At 54.6% G+C, this 21176-nt stretch overlaps 1 protein-coding gene across 9 annotated transcripts in view; it reads right to left on the reverse strand.

Annotated features, from left to right (window-relative positions):
- Nucleotides 1-16787, reverse strand: part of PHLDB1 (pleckstrin homology like domain family B member 1) — a 46213-nt gene extending 29426 nt beyond the window's left edge. For 3 of the 9 annotated variants that reach the window (XM_003418175.4, XM_023558197.2, XM_023558196.2), the window contains exons 1-5: nt 14261-14384; nt 10734-10814; nt 9926-10049; nt 8767-8937; nt 1502-1627 (exon numbers count right to left, since the gene is read on the reverse strand). In XM_003418175.4, the coding sequence (XP_003418223.3) occupies nt 1502-1627; nt 8767-8937; nt 9926-10049; nt 10734-10814; nt 14261-14380 (622 nt within the window). In that variant the 5' untranslated portion in view covers nt 14381-14384. Of the gene's footprint in view, nt 1-1501; nt 1628-4224; nt 4360-8766; nt 8938-9925; nt 10050-10733; nt 10815-11179; nt 11986-14260; nt 14391-16547; nt 16670-16708 lie in introns of those variants that run through there. The other 6 variants (XM_064268982.1, XM_064268983.1, XM_023558195.2 and 3 more) reach the window with 6 other exon arrangements.
- Nucleotides 16788-21176: the final 4389 nt, after the last annotated feature.

The following is a 21176-nucleotide window of genomic DNA, read 5'->3' on the forward strand; positions in this document are numbered from 1 at the left end:
CACTTGCCCTCAGTGTGCCTTAGTTTCCCCTCTGTAGGCAACAGGATGGATAGGCAGGGCCCTTCTGGCTCTGGGCAGGGCAGAGTTGGTGATGATGTCTCAGGGCAGACAATGCCAGGCACTTCTAGGCCTAGTTGTTGCTGACTCACCCCATACTAGGCTCCTTTCCTGCCTTGGTTTCCCCAACCTCCTGTACCTCTCCTTCAGGAAGGGCAGGTGGGTGGCCTGCAGAGGGAATGGGGGCCTGCCGCATAGCTGGCTAGAAGGACCTCCTCAGGCTCCCGGTCTAATAGGACATTCTCCAAGGTGCAGTCAGAGGCCCAGGGAAAAACAAAGGCTCCAGGGCCAGGCAGGATGAAGGGTGTGTGCGGCACCACTTTGTCCAATCAGAAGTAGGGGAGGGGTCTGGTGCTAATAGCTAATTCCTAGAAGCCAGGCTGGTTGGCAACTAGGTGCAGCTCAGGGCCTCCAATTATCCCATTAAGCCACGCCAGCAAGAGCCGCCTTGGCCCTGCCCCAGGGGTAGTCAACCAACCAGGAGTCCCCGGAACCACTGCCCCTAAAGAGCTGAGGGAGCAGTATGACAAAGGCGGGGGTGGGGGAGAGGGTAAAATTAACCAGGAACTGGACTGAGAACCAGGCTTCTGATCCCCCAGGGGACTGGAAAAGACTGAGAGGGGTAGGGGAGACAGCCTTTGCAAGACTGTTTGAGTCCAAAACTATGGGGACCATGTGGGACCACAAGTCAGAGAAGTTTTCATGGATATTGATGATCCCAGTGACCACCCACCTTCCCTCAGGTCCCGGTCTATCTGTTTATGCTACCGATGCCCCCTCACGAGGTTTACCTGGCATACATTCACCTGTCCCAGCACCATGTTGGCACTGCATCCCACAGCCATCTGAATGCCAGTGCAAAGTCTCGGGTGGGAAGTGCACTGGCACCCCGCCCCCCCAGGGCAGCTGGGCTGAGGGGGGCTGTGCTGGTCCCCTGGGACAATCACCAACTCTCCTCTGGGGATCAATAATTCACACACAAACTGCAGCTGCTGCACTGAGTCATCAGCTTGGCATGGCCTGGCCTGGGGGTGGGGCAGAGCCCAAGGACATGATCACCAGCAGGTGGGACCCACCAGCGCTTACAAGAGGTAGAACCTAATGCTTCATTCTGCCCATCAGGCCACCCTGAGGGTAAGGCCAAGGTGTTGCTGGTTCCCTGGTGCTGGTTTCCTGGACACAGAGGGCCAGAGTCCCAGAGACTGAGTGCCATCTTCCAGGGCAGGGGGGCATAGGCTGGCAGAGCCCCCCACCCATTGGGCACATGATTCCCCAATTCCAGCCAAGCAGTTCTGCCTTGGATTTCGCCCAGTGGCCCATGGCAGGTGGCAGCAAGCCCAGACCATGGGTATTATCCTCCCCTGACACTCAAAGTGTGACTGAAGTGGGCAAGGAGGCCAAGGGGCACCACCAACCCAATCCCCTGTCTCAACTGGGTACCCACCAGGGCCAGGGGTGTAGGGGGGCCCAGGGGCCCGGCCCCCTGCCGGCATCATGCTCTTCATCCACTTGGCTTCAGCCGGGTGGTTAAAGCGGAGGAAGGTGGACTGACCCAGGCACAACATACAGCCTGCAGAGAAAGCAAAAGCTTGGCAGGGCAGGCCAGGGCTCACCACAGGTGTCCCCACTTGCACCCACAGTGTCCACACAGTTCACAAGTGTCCTCCAGGGCACCTGACCCCACCTATACCTGAGACAGGGCCTTTCAGGTTTTTATAGCACACAGCACAGTGGAAAGAGCACTGGTTTGAGAGTTCTAAGATCTGAGTCCTAGTCCTAACTCCTCTTCTTCTTAATGGCTATGAGATCTTTGGGTGAAGACACTTTACCCCGAGTCCAGTTCCCTTACCAGAAAAATGGGGCAATACTCCTGATCTTGCAGGTTAATAAGACAGTGCACGTGAATGTGCTCTGTAAATGGAGAAGGCTCTTCAGAGAACATGGACACTCATGTCCTCCCACCCCAACCCATACCCGTGACCTAGCTATTTGCCCCTTGGATAAAAGGGACAGTTGGAGAGGCAACTACTTCCAGGATCACAAAGGGAGCTCTGAGTTGGGGACAGGGAAATGTCTGGCTCTTTATCATCGTGTGGCCCAAGGAGAGCTCTGCCATCCTCTCTGAGAGTCTGGGGACTGCCACTCTCTTTCTTCCTGACAAAGCACCCTCTGGCCTGACATCTTTCTGCTCCCTGGTCTCCCCTAGAATCTAGCCAAGCCTAGGCTGCTAGGCCGGACCTCAGCCTAGCACATTCCCAGCCAGTAGACACAAGCCCAGTCCTGCCCAGGAAGTGTGAGTGCATGGCGGGGAGGGATGTGGGAGCCAGAAAATGTAGCCAGGGGCACCAGGAGTGTGCACAGCAGCAGGTGTGACCACAGCCTGGCTGGCAGAACTCCTCCTCCCAGCCACACCAGGTGCTAGAGGGCTCCTTCAAAAGATGCTGCACTGAGAGAAGCCAGAGCCCTGATGCTCTCTACCACCTACTCACCCACCGTTCCAATATGTTCACACACTGGGTCCCTGGGCCCCAGCCTCCTGACGAGCCAATCTGGTGCCACTTGGCAGCCCAAGCTTCATGCCAGTCTGAGCTTAGATTGGCAAGGAAGTCAACATTCCTGGACGCTGAGACCGTTCAGCTGAGGCAGGCGGCGAGGGCAAGGAGCATCCCAGGCCACGTGGGTACCTTGGCAGGCCCCCACTGAGAAGCTCAGCAGCCTGTTGCTGGGACCCTGGCCATTACTGTGGGGTGAGGGGGCTAGCAGGCTGAAAACCCCAAAGCAGATAGCCGTAGTGGACAAAGCTACCCACTACCTTGGCACACCCACAGGCCTTCCCACATAGGCACACACCAACAATTAAAGGCTGATGGGTGGTTGGGGGAGGGGAGCCATCCCTGCCAAGCCACCAATTGGAGAATCCCAGAGTAATCACAACCAAAAAAATAATAGCCAACCACACACCCACACACCGTCCACCTAATTACCACAGCTGTTTCATAAAGAGCCCTCATTTCAGTCATTTAACAAGCTAATTAATGATGAGTTCAGAGGGTCTAGACAGACTCACTCAACCTTAGGTTGACATGGGGACACAGTGGTGGGGATCAGGAGCCTGACCACCCAGGCCAGGTGTGGACGGAGGTGGGCAGTCTGGGTGGATTCCCGCCTATCTGCTCCGGGCCCACCCAAGGAGGCTGCTGGCATCTAGGGACCCTCCACCCTGGCCCCTGTAGCTATGAGTTGCCTGCCCCTTCCTCTGCCCCTCACCCTCCCAAGCACGGGGGTGTGGCCATGCCGCCTCTGGGCTATAAATAGGTGATAGCAGGCACCAGAGTTGGAGCCATATTAATAGAGCGGGCAGGGGGGCAGCAGGACTGAAAGCTGCCAGCTCCTGCCCAAATTAACTTTCTATTTGTATTCAGGGGCCCCCAGCTAATGCAATTCTGGCCCCTACTGCCCCTAGGAGCCAGGCCAGCCTCAGTTTCTGGAAAGTCTCTGTCCACTCCTGCCTCATATCCCCAAAAGCCAGCCCACTCAGGAAACCCAGGAACCCCTTCGCATCAGTCAAAGCCCAGAGGGGCTTAGGGCCCAGCTGTGTGCAGGTGGGTCAGGGAGCTGCACATCTCGGGGGGAAAAAGGGGCCAAGGAGAGAGTGGATCCTATGTGTGAGAGATACAAAGGGGAAAACACACACATCCCTCACACAGATGCTCAGAGAAACCCAAGGACTCACACAGACACACTTGCCATACTCAGACCTACATGCTCACACACTCACACAGCGAGTCACTGCCTGGCTGGCCACACAAATGTCCACAGGGAGGCTGGGTGAGGGGAAAATGAAAGGAAGAGCCTTGGCCCTTGTGTCAGAGACCCCCTTGGCCATAACGCAGGCCCCCCCTCATCCTAACCAGGATACCTCTTCCCAGCGGGAGGTGGTCTGTGCAAGGGACCTGCTCGGGACACCGCTGAGGAGTGCCCCCAAGCCCAGACCCCACACTCGGAAATGTCCGGGGCCTCACATTCTCAAGCCCCCAAAGAGGGACCGAGGTCCCCTTTCCCGGCTGGCGCCCAGCACCCCACCCCACGCCTGGCCGCAGCTACCCAGCCCGTGCTTCTCCCCGCCCCGCTGCCGGGGGATGGGACTGGCTGGGGCCGAGGACTCACCGCCCGGCCGGGACCTCCGGGCCGCTGGGCTCCGCTAGCTGGGCCCTCCAGGTTCCCGGCCCAGCCCGGCTTTTGAGCGGGCAGACCGACCTCCCGCGCTGCCGGCTGCAGGCTCCGAGCAAGCAGTAAGTAAGGCAGCGAGCAGCCGCCAAGGCTCGGGGAGGGGCGGGCCGGCCACCACCGGCGGGGGGAAGGGAGCCAGGGAGGGAGGGACAAAGGAGAGTAGGAGGGGAAAAGGAAGTGATGGAGGAGAAGAGAGGGGAGCTGGATGGAGAGGGCGGGGCAGGGCGGGGGATGGAGAGGGAGCCAGCGCCCGGGATTCTGCGTCCTGGGCTGGGGTAAATGTGGGGCAGCGGAGGAAAGGTTCACAGGAGGTGACCAGGGAACGTGAGATGTAAACACAGAGGCCAGAGGCTGAGCCAGCTGGCAGCAGTGAGGACTCTCATTTCGAGCCCCCCCCTTTTTTTTTTCTGGTAGGAAGTCAGTGGACTGGGGGCCACCTGTGGCCCTGACTGCTGTGTGATCTTGGGACAATCACACCCTCTAGCTTCCGATTCGATTCTTTATCTACAGAATGAGGAGGCTGGACTCAATGACCTCAAAGGTCCAGCTCTGACATTCCATGGCTCCGTATATCAGATTCTGAAGAAGACCGGAACTCCCAGGGAGCTGGCTAGGTCATTATTAGGTCCAGCTCTGGCATTTAGTCTGCCACTGTTGACAAGGTTAAGCCCTTCGCCCAGGAGTTCAGGCCAATGCCATGCAAGAAGCACGGAGCCCAGCTGCTGTATCCACCCTAAATGCCTCCTCTTCTGGCCTCCATTCCCACAGTTTAGCCCACACTCCAGCTTGGACCAAGGCACTGACTCTTCCAAGCCAGTCCACTTCTCCAGGCCTCCAGAAACCAACCATACCTCCTCCCAGCCACAACCTCCAGTTGTGCGAGCCACAACAAGCAGCTCCCTATTGATCCCAATAAGGCACCTTACCCATCTGGGAAACAGTGTAGCCTGCCTCTTGAGTCCCCAAGGTCAGGCTGAAGTTCTCAGCCAGGAAGGCACCTACCACTCATTCAGAAGCCTAGAGAGCTCCTCTTGTTCCAGGGGCCACGTCAGAAATATTTTATGGACAGACCACATTCTCTCAGATACACTGCATGTGCTCAGCCACTCACACAGCCCCATACACCTTCTCTCACATACATACCGGTACCATGTAAGCTGTGCACACTCAGAGCCAAACACCCCAGCTAAGCGCACTCACTCTATTTCATACATTTATTCTCACACACGCATATCCCCACAGGCACCAAGCCCCCACGTAGTTACACACTCATAGATATCCTTTCGCTCAACCCCTAGAGAGACTATGAAATAAGAAGTCAGCCCTCGTAGAGGAATGAATCATGAGCAATTTTTTCATCCTTGCTGGATATCCCCTTACCCCGCCCCCCACCTACATTGCCTACTACACACTCACACTCCTGCACACATGTCCTGCTCCCCTTCTGAACAAAAAGGGGAGAACCATATAGGGTCAAATGCAAAATAAAGGGGAGCCTTTTTTTTTTTTAATCTCAGGAAGAGTGATTCAACCGTATGGAAACTGTGAGAGCCAGCTGGATAGACCCAGACAGAAGCGAAGGACGCCTGCCAGTGAGAAAATTAAGCAGGAGGCAGGCACCAGGAAGTGGGAAGCTAGGGGTTCTCCTTCCTTTGAGTTTTATTAGGCAAGATCTTTATCAGCCTTATAGCAGGAAGGTTGGAGGCTTCACTTCCAGTTTTCAGAAGAAATCACCGATAATTGGGTAGGAGAGGGAGAGGATTGACACCCTGGTACTCAGAGGCACAGAGCTGGATATCTCAGGAACCCTGGCCACACAACCATGCTCCGGGATCCTCCCTGTTGCCCTCACACAAGCCCTAACCACCAATGAAGGGCTTAGGGAGCAAAGGACACGTGGAGACTAGGCAGTGAATAGTAGGAGTGGATGGGGACCAACTGTCTAGACAGCCTGGGCCCTGCGCTGTGTGGCTTTCTGGGTCCTCCCCTGCTTAGGTCCCTCCCAGATCTTTCATGTGGTCTGGCACTGTGGTCCTGGGTGGGGCAGCCTAGGCCCAGATTGAGATTCCTCCTCATTTCCTTGGTCCTGTTCCCAGCTCCACTCCTTGCTCTGTAGAGAGGAGGGCAGTGTGGGACATGGGACATGCCAAGGTACCCGGTGGGGGGAGGGGTGGAACCGAGATCTTCCTGGCTCCCTCTCACTTCAGGCTCCCATGTCCATTGCTCTAGGCTAAAGGTTGGAATCTGCTTTCTGCCTGCCTCCCCCTCTGCCCCGCCCAAGCATATTCCTCCTAGAAGAGCCTGTCACTGCCATCTCTGCTGGCCATGAAGTGGGCCTCTCCAAGTTGCCTACAGCTGGGCACAGTGCCCAGAATGATGCATCTCGGGCCTGGCCCAGATAGAGTGGGCTTCTTGTTATTCCCAGAGTAGCCCTCTGTTTTTAAAGAGGAAGGTCCCGTCTATAAGGCTGGGTTAGGGGAACAGGACAGGGAAAATAACTCCTCTTGTACATATGCCCACAGATAGGCATGTGGCCAGTGAGTTCTCTACACATAGGAGTGCACACACAGACACTTTGGTACCCGCAGTCCAGAATTCACCCCTGCCCCCCACATGAACAAGCTGATCCATAAACACAAGGAAAGACACGAACAAAGAGATACACAAGCCCAGAGTCACAAACACATCCGGAGATACATAAACACACTCCAGTTACGCAGGCACACAGCGATAGCACATGCACCCCGAGCCACCCAGTTTCCAGGGAAACGCACTCCCAAGAATGTCCGGAGTGGGGCCGGGCAGGGCTGGGCTTGGTGCCTTACTCCAGAGATGAGACAAGGAAACCCTCAGCTCCTGGAGCCCAGGGAAGGGGGAGGGCTGGGGAGAAGAACACCCGCTCCTTTGTGCCTCTGCCTACCCCTCCCCAGGCTGCCAACTTCTGAGACAGGCGAGCCCAGACAAGAAGGCTATGGGGGTGGTGGGGAGAAAAAGGGAAGGGGGTTTAGGGTCAGAAGAGAGTGGGAGCATGCATACTTGGCAGGGTGGGCTTCTGGCTGGGAAGAGTCACTGGGGCCATAGGAAATGCCTAAGAATTCCATCTTGGTTCCAGGTCACCCTCTCCCCAGGGAGCTACATGATGCACTGGGAAGGCTGGACAGAGAGGCATCCAGAGCATCAGTTTCTCCACCCTGTTCACCACACAAATGCCAAGAATGTTCTTACCATGAATGGGATGTGATTTGGCTGGTGGCGGGGTAAGGGCTGGGCTCTTTCTCCGGCCTTCTTTAAACTTTGTCCCTAACTTTCTTTGCTGTTCTACTGTGCACCTCCACACACCCAAATCTTGGGGAAGATGGTCTCTTTGATATTGAAGAGGACCATCATGAACCAGATGGCATCACAGTCCAAGCACCCGTTTATGGGGGTTCCTCCTCTCATCCAGAATCAGAGATCTGGAAGCCCTGGAGAAGGTAAGAGCCTTCCTGCTGCTGATGTCCAACCGGCTTCCCTCAAGTCAGCTGTGCCTCACACAGGGCAGGAAGAAAGGGTGGAGCAAGGACTGGTCTCCTGGGTCAGTTGTGAAGGGAGTCCCATTTAAAGTCACGAGTATGAACAGGGGAGAGGGGTGCAGTGGAGTGAGGTGGGGATTTCCATGTGAATGAGCTTCCAGCCAGTAAGAATACCCAGAAAACAATGCCAGGCCATCAAGTCCTCCTGCTCTAAGCCAGGCTTAGCCCAAAGCCCCCATCCCCATGTTGACCTCACCTCTCCCCGCCACCCAAATATGCTTTTCTCATTCCTCTAATTTGACAATTCCGTATATGAATTGATACCCAGAAGAACCCCATTTCTAGGGTGAACACAGCCAGTCTGTCAAGTACCAACTGGACCAACCCCCTACCTACCTGGTAACCATAGTAACTAGGGACCCAGTTTTGAGCTACCTAACATAACAGTTTTGGCTTTGGGAACAGGGTGATAACCACATTCATGACCCCAGAGCTACTGTCACCAGTGTTGTGACAGGGGTGGGCACGTCCTCAGATTTTGCCCTTGCCCCATTTTCATCCATGATGTTGTCCTCTCCCCCACCTCCACAGCTTTTCAAAACAACTTCCTTTTGGCACCCTAGAATAATGCCTCTGTTCCCCTCTCACAGCTCCAATTGCTGTCCCGCCAACAACCATCCCATCACTCGCCACGCCCTTTGATATCAGGAATTGGATCTCTTCTCTTTCAATGGTGTGGGAGGTAGGGTGAGGGTGCCGTAGAAGAAAAGCAGGCTGAAGACAAGTCTGGATGCTGGAGGGGTTTGGGATGTTGTTTAGGCACATCCAGAGGTACCTGGGCACCCCCACCCGCAATAAGGCCACTGGGACAGTTACCACGGCAACCACCGCAACAAGCTTCCTCTGCATCTAATATGCACAAGCTTCTAAACAGAGGCCGCCTCTGTTCTGGGGTATCAGACCTTACCCTGAGTGAGCCGGGTGGGCTGCCGGACAGGGAGCCCATCAATGGTGCAGGCATTGCCACAAGGGTAAAGGGTGAGCGTGCCCCGCAGGTTCTCAATGTAGCAGTGCTCTGGAGCCAGACCTGGGCCCTGGAGTGAGATGTCCCTGGCCGCAGAGCCAATCACAGTCCTCCCTGGAGACAGGAGGCAAACTGAGTCAGAGAGGTGGACCAGGCTGAGGAGGCAGGGACAGGGCAAGGAGGGCCACATGGAAGTACATTTCCACCTCCTATTCCAGGGAGAATCATTGGCCACCGCTGGACACCCCTAATGGGCCTCTGTGACTGGTCCAGGCAGCAATGGCAGAAGTTCCTCTCAGTCAGAGAAAATTCTGGCCCAGAGGAGGGAAAGCCAAGAGGAGGGGGACCTCTTTTCTGCACACCTTCCCTTAGTTTCCCCAAATCCCCCTCTCTAACTCCTTTTTCCTCTTCACCCTATGCCCCTCTCTTTTCTTCTAACTCTCCTTCCTTCTTTCTCTCTTCCTCTCCCTCTCTGTGCCACCTGCAGCCTCTCCCTCCCCTCACTCCCTCTCTCCTTCACCTAGCCTCTCTCAAACTATGGGCAGCTCAGCCGGCCCACAGCCTCTCCCCCAGCAGAGCCCCTGGGACTGGTATTTGGAGAATGTGGGGAATGTAGTATCACCCAGGCAACAAGTGCAGCCAGGAGCTGAGTGAGGGAGGGCAGAGGCCAAAAGGTGAGGTGGGGGCTATGCCAGGGTCTTATCTTGGGAGGCCTGCCCCCTCTCCTATCCTTCCGCTCTCTACCAGTACCTTTCCCATGCCAGGCATTGCCCTGGCGTGGGGCCCCTTTTTCCTGGGACACCCTGGCTGTTAAGAGCAATGTGCTCTCCTGTTTCTCTTAATGCTATCCTCCTGGAGTCTAAACTAATCTTTAATCCCAGTCATGGAGCCAGATTATCTATGAAGAGAGCAGGCAGTCTGGGAGGCAGAGACCAGGGAAGCAAACCGTGGGGTGGGTGCACAGCCTCCAGTTTAGGGACATTGCCACAGACAAAAGAGGGGCTCCAGCATGTGCAGGAGCCTGGACTCCGGGGCAGGAATGCTTACAAGGTTGGAGAGGTGGCAGATGGCACTGGACGCCCTGTCCTCTGTCCTAACTCACCTTCTTCCAGCGGCAGGAGGGTGATGGCTGTGCTGAGGCGCCCACTGCCCAGGCTCACCAGATGGGGTTTGTCTGTCTGCACTTTCAGTCCTTTGCCTGTCTCGATCAGGTCCAAGGGTCCTTTCTGCAGGTAGTGGGAGTGCGGGATGAGCATTGTTAAAACTCCAGGCCAGCACTTTACCACCCTATTCCCAGCCACATCGTCACTCTCTCCAGTCTTGAAGAGGGCTCTGAGGGTGTTGAAAGGCTTAGCACAAACCCTTGCACATAGCAGCATTCCACTAAATCGTAATTAGATCTGAATCTAGGCCACTAACTGGTCCCCCTGGATTTATCTCAAGTCTTGGCTCAAGTGCCCCCCTTTGTCTATTAAGACAGAGATGAGGCGAATGTAAGCAAGAGGGGGGGCAGGGATGCCGGGTAAAGAAGAGGGGGTACTGTAGAGGGGTGTCAATTGAGCTGTTGACTTGTCCTTGGAATCCATTTGGCCACCACTTGCCCCTGACAAACTAAATTACAAGGGAGGGTGGAGTATGGATGGAAGGGAATGCTGCAGCTTGGGGTCAATCTAAAAGCTGCTTCCTGACTTTCAAAGGGTATTTTCTGGGTGAACCAATTAACCTGATTCAGATAAAGACTGAGCCGTTAATAGGCTTGGGGCCTGGGGAAGGGCAGAGAGGGAGAGAACTGCTGCTCTCATCCTTGGCTGGGGCCACAGGTGGGTAGAAGAGCAGAACACATCCTCACCAGCTACCGGAGCCCTGCTGCAGCCCTCTTGCACCCTCCATGAGTACCTAATCCCACTCACCTGCACCATGGCCGGGGTCTTGCGTCCAGGGCCTACCTGGTTCCTATTGAGAGCATCCATGGTCCTGGGGCGCCAGAGCACCTAGGGACACAGCAGAAAGCAAGTGAGGCAGGGAGGCTAGGGCAGAAAAGGGAAAGGAATGGGCTTTGTGGTAGGATTCTCAGGGCAGGGGCAGCACCAGCCACCCTCATTCTCAGCACGCTCATGCCGAAGGGAAGTGGAGGCAGCTCAGGAGCTTCCCGGGGGAAGGCGGTGCCAGGTCTTCAGCCACATCATAGATGCCACACCCTACCCACCCTGGCCCTTGCCACCCTAAGCACAAAAAGCTCTATATGGCCCAACCTGTACTTCTGTGCTTTCTTGCCCTATGATACCCAGAACCCAGGGCTTGGCAGCCTGATGACTCTCAGCCATTTGGAGACTTAAACGGGGTCAGGAAAATCTACCTTGGTGGGAGAAGTAGAATAGAGGACCCTCCTGGGACACTGGTAGCCAGAGGGCCCCCAGGTAGGTGGCAGGCCTGAGACAGGTGCTCCCTCCCCCAACTTTTCCTTCTTCTCTTCTCCCTTTGTCTCTTTTCCGAGGGGTCTCAGTAGGATGTTTTCTTAAAGGAGACACAACAAGAAAAATCCAGCTATTCCTGTCATCTCTGTATGTCTCAATTTTTGTACCCTCTCTTCACCAGAAACAACCTCACCCCAACTCAATCTGATAAAGCAACTCCATGGTGACTAATACTGGGAATACAGGATTTGTGGACTCTTATCCTGACTTGGTGCTCTAGAAAGCTTAGGCCCTTAGAACCAGGGGTAAGATAGATTGCAGAGCCAGAACTTGAACTCCCCTGGCCCATCCCTCTCTTCCTGGCTCACATCTTTGGTACTTGAGAAATGTGTTCAATGACCTCCTTGTACTAATATGTACCTAAATGCCATCCCTTGGCCAACTCTCACTAAGGTCGAAAACTTCCTGTTTGCTGCTGAAATGTTACTGAGAAGAGTGTGACTGAGGGTAGGGAAGGGGCCTCAGGAAAACAGGGTTTCCCTCCACCTTTTTCTTCCAGCCTCCTACCAGAAGACTTGGAGGGGAAGTGGCAGCAGCAGCTAGCATTCCAAGGAGTGTCTGACCCTGACAGTTAGGCCCAAGGGCCTCAGCCATGGACTTACTAATTTTACCCTCCCAGCTTCCGCCCTTCCGGGCCTGCACCACATCATCTCCGTCACCATTTCCACCCAAGTCACCATTTCCACCCAAGCTGGCGGAAGAGAGGCCAGAACAGGGGCTGGGGCCCGCCCCAACACTGCCTGGGAAGAGGGAAATCTACACCAAGCCTGCCTGGCACCTCCCCAGGAAATTCTTGCCTTGGGGAAGAATTTCTAGGGACAGAGACTGCTCAGGGAGCTCCCTCAGCATCCTCTGAGGAAGGAAAAGTAAGAGAAGATGGGTTGGGGGTGGAGAGTGTATGTAGAGAGTGGGTAAGAAAAACAAAACAATATATAATTGTGAAGGAGAGCATCACGTTTACTGGAAAGAGCTTTAGGCTCGGTTGTAAGAGCCATGAATCCTAACACTGACTTTATTATTTATTAGCTGTGAGATAAAGCTGGAGTAATGATTTTTAAAAAATTGTAAAGATTAATGGTTGCCTGGACTAGATGGGAAACCCTGGTGGCATAGTGGTTAAGTGCTACGGCTGCTAACCCGAGGGTCGGCAGTTCGAATCCACCAGGCGCTCCTTGGAAACTCTATGGGGCAGTTCTGCTCTGTCCTATAGGGTCGCTATGAGTCGGAATCGACTTGACAGCCCTGGGGTTTTTTGGGTAAGGACTAGATAGGAGCCCTGGTACTGCAAGTGGTTAAGAGCTGGGCTGCTAACCAAAAGGTCAGCAGTTCGAATCCACCAGGTGTTCCTTGGAAGCCCTATGGGGCACCTCTACTCTGTCCTATAGGGTCGCTATGAGTCGAAACTGACTCAAAGGCAGCAGTTTGGTTTTTGGTAGGGCTAGGTGTGGAATCCCTCGGTGGTGCAAATGGTTAACAAGTTCAGCTGATAACTGAAAGGTTGGAGGTTTCAGTCCACCCAAGGGTGCCTCGGAAAAAAAGCCTGGCAATCTACTTCAGAAAAATCAGCTATTGACTCTAAGGCAACCGGTTAGGGAGGGAATGAGGAGTGACTGTCAACAGGCACAAGATTTCCCTTTAAAATGTTCTAAAATTAAATTGTGAGGATGGTTGCACAATGCTGTAAATATACTAAAGATCATGGAATTGTACACTTAAAATGGATGAATTTTATGGCATATAAGTCATACCTCAATAAAGTTGTTAATTAAAAAAAAAAAAGAAATGCCTATGAAACGCACTCTTGAAATGCAAAGCAGTATAAATATGCAAAGTATTATTATGAGCTTCCTGACCTTGACCGAATCACTTCACCTGCCTGGGCCTCGGTCTCTTTATCTGTCAAATTGGGGTATTTGTCACTCTCTCTGTGAACAAGCTGTGGAGTGCTCATTTATTTACTTCAAGTGGAACTTCAAGTGAAGATAAAAGATTGTGAAGGTATAAGGTCGATGGGGAACAAGAGTGATTAGCGAATAGGAGAGAAGGGGATAAGGAGGTGAAAAGAGAGAGAGAGAGATAAAGAAAGAGGCGTGGAGAGAGACCGAGAAGATAAGAAAAGATGCAGACATTGGGAGGTGTGAGCTATGGCCCCAGCTCAGAAATCCAACCCCGGCGAAATGGAAAGAGACACCAGACCAATCCGCCCAGCGCTCCGGCGGTGCTTTGACAAAGGGGGCCACCTGGGGCGCTCTCTCCACGGACCCTACCCCCGGCCTGGGCGGCGAAGCGGCGTGGCGAAGCGGCGTCCCCGACCGGCGAGCCCCGCTTCCTGCAAGCAAGGTGCTCCCCACTACTCCCGGCTGTAATTACCCACCCCACTCGCCCGCCCCTGCCTCCGCGGGGCGTCTGGGAAACCCCGCCCCGCCCCGCTGCCAGAAAAAGGCCCCCGCGCTGCGAGTCTGGGTCTAGAGTGAGGAAGCGCCGCGGTCACCCCCGGCTTGCAGCCCTGGGACCTCTTTCGCCCCCCAGGTACCCATGCCCAAGCGCCTCCTCGGGCGCAGGGTGGCGGAGGCCTCGGTGTCTGGACTTGACAGAGAGGGCCCCGGTGTGAGCCAAGGCTGGGGCTCCGGCAGGGGACCGACTCCCGCCCGGCCCCTCCGGCCTTTTCGCCCAGCTGGAGCGTGCCGGTACCCGGGCCACGCGGGATGGGCCCTGAAGCTCCCACGCCCTCCCCCAGCCCTCTCCGACTGGACGCCCTGGCTCACCATTCGGGGACCTCGGCACCCGAATGAGTGGAAGGACCGAAAAGTTCTGGAACCGAAAGGCACTGAAAGAGGTCCAGGGTTCCAAATCCGGCCCCAGGTGAAAGACTCAAAGCCAGCCCCAGAGCGAAAGGCCCGGCCCTCCGCGACCCCACTGCTCGGTGCTCCCGCACAACCCCTCGGCATCGGCCCGGCCCTCACTTGTGTCCTGGGGGACCAGCCCCGGCCTCCACCCGGGCGTTGCATGGCTGTGGCCGGAGGCCTCCGGGGCTTTGCTGGGATCCCTCGGCCAGCCGCCACCTTTGCCTTCCCCACGCACATCCGCTCCCGAGGAGGGGCCGCCGAAGGGGCGGCCGGCAGAGGAAGGAGTCGGGAAGGGAAGGAAACTGAGGCTGGGAACCCAGCGGGCGGGACGCCAGAGCTGGAAGGAGGGGGGTGAGGGCCTGGGGAGGCGGAGAGAACTTGGAATGAGGAAAATGGAGCAGAGAAAAAAGGGAGTCTGCGGAGGGACGAGGCGGGGAAGAGGGGAGACAGAGATTTGGAGGGAAAAATGAAAGAGACTGAGGAATAAGGACAGAACATCAGAGTTGTGGAAGGGAAACCCGAGGGCAGAGAACGGGGGAGAGGCTGAGGAAGAGAGAGATGGAGAGAGGGAGGACAAAGAAGATAATGGAGAAACTGAGGACAGAGAGTCCAGGGGACCCAGAGGTGGGGGGAGACAGAGGGACAGAGAGGTAGAGAGGCTGGGGGACAAAGAAACTGGGGAGAGACTGAGGGCAGAAGGGTTCTCAGGTATAGGGGATGATAGACAAAGAGGGAGACTAGGGAAGGAGTAGCGGGTATTGAGGGCAGTAGAGGGGGAAACTGAGGAGCGGGGAGATTGGGGAATTGAAGCAAAAAGAGGGAGACTAGCGACAGACCTGGGGACCCAGAAGTGGGAGAGAGACCGCAGGAGCCAGAAAAGAAAGGATAGAGAGCTGGGAAGGGGGACACGAGTGTAGCTTTTGGGTTGTGTCTTTTATTTGGGGGAGGGCGTGTGCTGGAAAGGTGCACCTGGCCGAGGTTGGCTGGGCCGAGGGGAATGGGGTTTCTGTAAGGGAGCTGCCCCCTATTCTCCTTCGGCCTGCTCCTGCCCAGGGGAGACAAGGCCTCAGTGTTGGGCCGCCTACCACGGCAGCCCCACCCGCCCCGGCTGCGGGACAAGCGGCCTTTCTTTGGCAGGGCAGGGAGAAGGACTCACTTGTTTGTGCGGCCAGAGGAGGAAAGGAGAGGCACCATAGACACCGCCCGCTCCCGGCTGAAAGAAGGGGGGCTGCGTGTGTGAGTGGAGGTGCTTATGTGAGGGGAGTGCGTGTGAGCGGGAACGGAGCTGCGTGTGTGAGCGGAGGGGGTGAGCGTGTAAGTGGAGGCTGCGTATGTGAGTGGGAGTGTATGCGTGAGGGGATGTGTATGAATGGGGGTACGGGTACCTGTGTGAGCAGGAGGCTGCTGCGTGTGAGCCTGAGCGAGGGGTGCTGCGTGTGTGAATGGCACTGCGTGTGAGGATGCGTGCAGTGTGAAGCGTGTGTGGAGTGTGTTGATGTGTAGGTGTGTGTAAGGGTTTCCCATGTGTAACGTGTGGTGTGGGATACAGGGATGTATGCGTGGGCTGCGCTGTGGGCAGGGTGCCTGGGTGATGTGGGGTGGGCTGCGGTGTGCGTCTGCGGTGTGGGATGCCTGACGTGTGCGGGGATGTTGTGTCTGTGTGTGTGATGGTGTGGGGGTGAGCCGGATGAGTCACCCTCGGGGAGCCTGGGACCGCTGAGCTAACGGGCCCAGAATGCGCCCCGCCCCGAGTCCCCCGCCTGGCCGTGTAGCAGCCGGGCGAAGCGCCTGCCTCAGCGGAAGCGTCTGCGGGCGACTCCGGCAACCCCGCGCAGGCCGTCCCAGCTGGCCAGCCCGCACCTCCCTCTCCCGGGGGAGCCCCACTGACTTGGCCCAACCCGGCTCCGCTCCGGGGAACTCCGCAAGGGGTTCCAATCCCGACCGCACGGGCGTGACAAGAGCCTGAGACTCACTGCCTCAGGATCCCACATCCGGACTCCCTGGCCCCTTAAGACGTGGGATCTTGGAGGAGGGCCTTCCATCTCCTGGACACCCCAAGGGACAGAAGGGGAGAGACTCCCCAGAGGATCGCCGCTCCCCGTTCGGTGCTCCCAGTCTTGCTGTGCCGGGAGAGAGGGGAGTGTAGGGGCAGGAGGACGAGGACACGCGCACAGACGCCACCAGAAACCCCGCGAGTGTCCGCTCGGCTGTCAGGGTCCGGGAGGGGCGCGGGGGTGCCTCCGAGAGTCTTCACGGGACAAGGCTCAGCGTCCTCCCGGGGCAGAGCGCGTGGGCCCCCTCTGGTGGCGGCGCGGGCAGCGGCCGGCGAGGGCAAAGGCAAGCAGCTGGCGGGAAAGCAGCGGAGCCAACTCTCCGCGAAGCCCCTTCCGCCCCACACACTCACCTGGGGCTCCCTCTCCTCCCCCACGGTTTCTTCCAGGCTTCCTAGTCCAGAGCTGACCAGGGGGCTCCCGCCAGGCCCCTGCGACTCCCCTCTTCCCCAGTCCCAGCCGAGCAGTGAAGCGGGCCGGGCCCGGCGGCCGTAGTGGGACGGGGCGTTCTTACCTGGAGGCGGGGGTCCAGTCCCTTCACCCGCCTCGGCCGCCGCGGCCTCAGGCTCAGGAGGACACTGTTTTTCCCTGGGAGCCGGTTGAGGAGGAGGAGACCTAGCCCGTCCCGCCCCCCCCAGTCCCCGCCCCCGTCCCGTCCCGTCCGCCTGGCCAGCCAGAGAAGACGCCCTTGTGGGGCTGGAGCTCAAGGTCCCCCCACCCACCCACCCACCCACCCTTTCCCACAGCAGCACCTCCCCCCCGCCTGCACAGCGCTGGCTTTGTTCATCTCTGCAGCTGGGCTGTCCACACCACCCCACCCCCCCCCCCCCGCCTTCCCTTCGGACTCTCCTAGACCACCCTCCCCACCCCCCCGCCAAGGCCTTGACGCTCTGCCCAGAGGGCGTTAGGGTGTTTTTGACAGTCTCTCTCTCTCTCTCTCTTTAACCTTAGATGCCCGAATCTTCCGTCAGCTCCCAGTGAATCCCCTAGTCGGGCCTCTACAAAATGCTATCCTGAAACATCTCCCCCAGAACGTCTACTGAGGGACCCCAGGTCTTTCCCGTCATCCCTTCTTATCCTATTCCAAGCCTCACCATGAACAGCTGTAAAATGGATTGATAACCCCGCACATCAGGCTTCACAGGTCTTCCTAGGCATAGGTATAATAAGTCAGGTCGAATCGCCACACACACTGTCAAGCACAAGAAAACTGCGTGGGATTATTATTTCATCCCCTGTAACTCCACTCCCACCACAGCTCAGCAGGATTACCATTGGGAGGTTCCAGGCCAGCTATAGACATACAGTTGTGTACACCCTTCTATGGTAGTTTGGGTCTCTGTAACAGTAGAAGTTAATAAGGAAAAACAGCGGCAACTAAAAACCCAAGAGCAGCCTAGAAACAGCCTGGTTGAAGTCATTCTCCTTTTCAACCCCTGCCCCAAAATCCAACGCTGACTGCGGATCCTTACCTTGCAAAGCCAGCCCCTGCCCCAGGAGACTGGCTGCACAGTCCCTGGGGAGCTGAACTCAGGTAGACTGAATCTCTTTAGCCTGTGCTACTCTGTCCCCTCAGTTCTACTCCGTCCTGAGTCCGAATCACTGGGTTTTTCACTGGGTTAGAGGGACCCCTGAGACTCTTCCTCACTGAAGGAAGGAGCAGAAAGACCCCAAGGCTAGCAGAAATTCCAGCTGTGGCGGAATGCGGAAAATCATGTCCTCTTTGGGATGGACAAACCCTGTTCTGATTCAGCGGCTTCAGTTTATGCCTTCACTCCCTAACCCAAGAACAGCAGGAGGCTGAACTGCTGGAATCTCTGGTCACTCATTGACAAGGCCAAAATTCAGCAGGGGGCCCCTATGGCTGGAGGCTAGAGCTGGCCGGAGCCAGGCAGGAATGACACGTGGGAGGGGAAAGGGTGCTCTTTGCTGCTACCTGCTTTAGCTGACAGAGGTGGAAAGACCAGGCTCCAGCATACGTGGTGGGTGCCAGGAAACCCCAGGGTTTAGGGAAAAACAGACTCTTATTCTTCCTCTCCTCGTACTACTATTTGAGGCTTATGAAAATATTTTAACTCTGGCCACCCTTCATGAGGCAGATCACAACAGTTATTTCCAGGCTATTCTAGTAAAAAGAAAGAAAAAGAGAAAAAGAAAAACCCATTGTATCCTATGTGCCAAGACCCCACATTTGAGGGGAAGGGCTTGGATTAGGGTACCTGACAGATTTTTCACATAAATCTGTTCCACATTTTAGTTCTTTACTTTGTTGGTCAGGAGGAATTTCAGGGAATAATAATCCTGCCATGGAAGCAGCTGATGCTGAGGGAGAGGGCTGAAACAGCACCCAGCTTCTCTCACTCTCCTTCCAACCCAGGGACCAGCTGACCCCAAGACAAAGGCTCTGTGCAGTGGGTCCTCTTCTCTGCTGTTGGGGCTCTATGTTCCCACAGTTAGAGCACTCAGGGGACCAAAGACCTACCACCCCCGTGGCCCCCCACCCCCTGCCAGTTCCACATCTGGAGCCCATCAAAAAACTCAGTGATCTCTCATAGTTACGCAAGAGGCTGAGCAGCTGGGAGCTCAGGAAAGGGGGAGGAAGGGAGGGGAAGAAAGTAGAAAACAGCTTTACAGGCATGGTTCAGACTTTCCAAAGTGGAAGCAGGGGGAGAGGGCAAGGGCTGGGAGTGGAAGGAAGAGTGGATTTTTTTTAAGGCCTACTGCACTTGGCTACGAATGTCAGGCGTGGATTTCCACAGCCCTCGTGCTTTTGCGCAGCACATTTCCTGCCTCTGTGCCTCCTCTCAGACTGTACTCGCTCCAGCTGCAGACAGAGGTGACCACTGCCCTTACAGCAAGAAATCCCTGTAGATACACACTCTTCCAGAAAGCTATCCTTTTCTGGCCTCTTTGGATCCTGCATGCACACATCATTACTGTAGGTATGGTGGCAGCAACACCTCGCTGCACCCAACTTTGGACAAAGTTCAAACCCAGCTTTAGCAGCTGCAAAGAAGCACTTCTCCTCCCTGTTTATCTTAGAAATTGTACAACCCACACCTCTACCTAAAGTTGTGTCCAAACTCAGTAGGTAATTTGGGTAGGGCAGAAGACTGGTCTTGTCTACCCCCATGGCTCAGGACCTTCCTATGAGCCGAAGAGAACAAGCATTCATTTGGGCTAAAGAATGGGAAACGACCAATTTCCATTTCTCTCAGTGCCTTGAATTTGTAATGCCTCTTTTTGAAACAGCCCATCCTGGTTCAGTAATCAATCTGATTACATACAGTATGTCTGTGGGAGCTTTCCAGAATTGGACTAAGCCCTAAGTAACCCTTTACCCCTGTCCTATGAACAGGACAAAAAACTTTCCTCATTTTGGGGCAGAAAGGTGGCCCAAGCTTCTAAACACTGTCGGGTAGCTTGGCTTGTGTTATGTGAAAGAGGATAAAAGCTTGATTTGGAAAGCTGGTCTCATTTTTCTAGAAGCCTGCCTCTGCATCACACCCCAAGGAAGGATGTGAGGCTGACACTTGGAGAGACGCTGTCTGCCCTTGGGTAATGGCAACGCACAGCGACCGACCTACTTGTGCATCTTTCAGGAACTTCAGAGCAGCTCTAGAAATGCAAATATGAATTATTTATGAAAAGGGGGCAGAGTGCTTAGAATGGGAGGGATGTGTATAGTAAAGGGGAGTCAACTCTTGAGTTTTTTGCTTCCTTTTGAGAGAGTCCTCCGAAGGCTACAAAGCAGAAGCCCCATTCCCCACTCTCACCAAGACCAATGTTGAATATCACTGGTTATAGTTATTACTTGTCTAGCTGAGAAAAAAAAGTCCTTATAAGCAGGTACAGTCAGTACTTCTAGGTAGACTTCAATCTTTTTGAGAACAGAGGCCTTTTCCATTTTTTTTCTATTTTCCTCCAATGAGTCCTGCCAGATACAGACATTCATTCATAAAAGGCTATGCTGTATCATTCCTGGAAATCGCTCAGATCCTACCTACCCAATGCAAAAATTGTAGAGGGGAGTTTCTTCTGTCAGAAATGCAATGGGCTGGTAGATTTGGGGTCTGAAACTATTTTGAGTAGATGAATGACAGATCTTTTTAAAAAGGAATGCCCATCGACAGAGATTTGTTCCCTTCCTCCTCTGTGTGGTTTTAATTAATCTGCAAGCCTCTTACATTAAACAGAACATTCAGTCAGATCTAGCTATTTTCCTAGTCTCCCTCACAAGAGATCAAGAAAAAGTCCCTTGAAGCGGTGGTGGAAGTGTGGTACGGTGTTTTGGTGTGCTTCCTTTGGCTGGGTTAAGGTTACTGTCTGAGAGCTGAGCCACACTTTCGCAACGTTAGACCAGATACTTTCTACCTCTTAACGAAATAAAATACATCTTTGCTTTCACCGTTAAAATAAAAACTTGAAATTTTTTCATTCCAGATACTTATTATTCATTAAGGAGCGTAATTTACCTTCCAAACAATTTGTGACATTCAATAAAGTTTTTCAAGTTAAAAAAAGAAGCATAAAAATAAAAGGGCCTTTTCTGAGAGAATTATCACAATTCCCAAGGCATTCCTCATCCATCCCTGTATCACTAACTTCTTAGAAGGGTCCAAAATAACATCTACCACTGTTAGTCTTTAAAGATGAAGCCTCATTGTTCTGAATGCGTAACTGCCCCTGAAAAAATTAAGACTCTAATATACCAAGATTCCTTAAGTAGCATTAAATTCTAAACCTATGTTGTCAGAAGCTCAAATGTAGACAAATACACAAGGAGGTATAACATCTATATAACCCCAGCATGAGGTTATATATATAGCATGAAGAAAAAGCAATGAATACTCTCAGATAGAGATTACTTTCTCTTAAAAAAAAAAAAAAAAAAGTCATTAACTTTTAATCTTAGATCCTATTACGTTATCCTGAACCAGCAAGCGGACACCAAGGTGTGAGAGTCAAGAGTCTAATAAACA

Source organism: Loxodonta africana, chromosome 15 (genome assembly GCF_030014295.1).
Source record: "Loxodonta africana isolate mLoxAfr1 chromosome 15, mLoxAfr1.hap2, whole genome shotgun sequence".
NCBI lineage: Eukaryota > Metazoa > Chordata > Mammalia > Proboscidea > Elephantidae > Loxodonta > Loxodonta africana.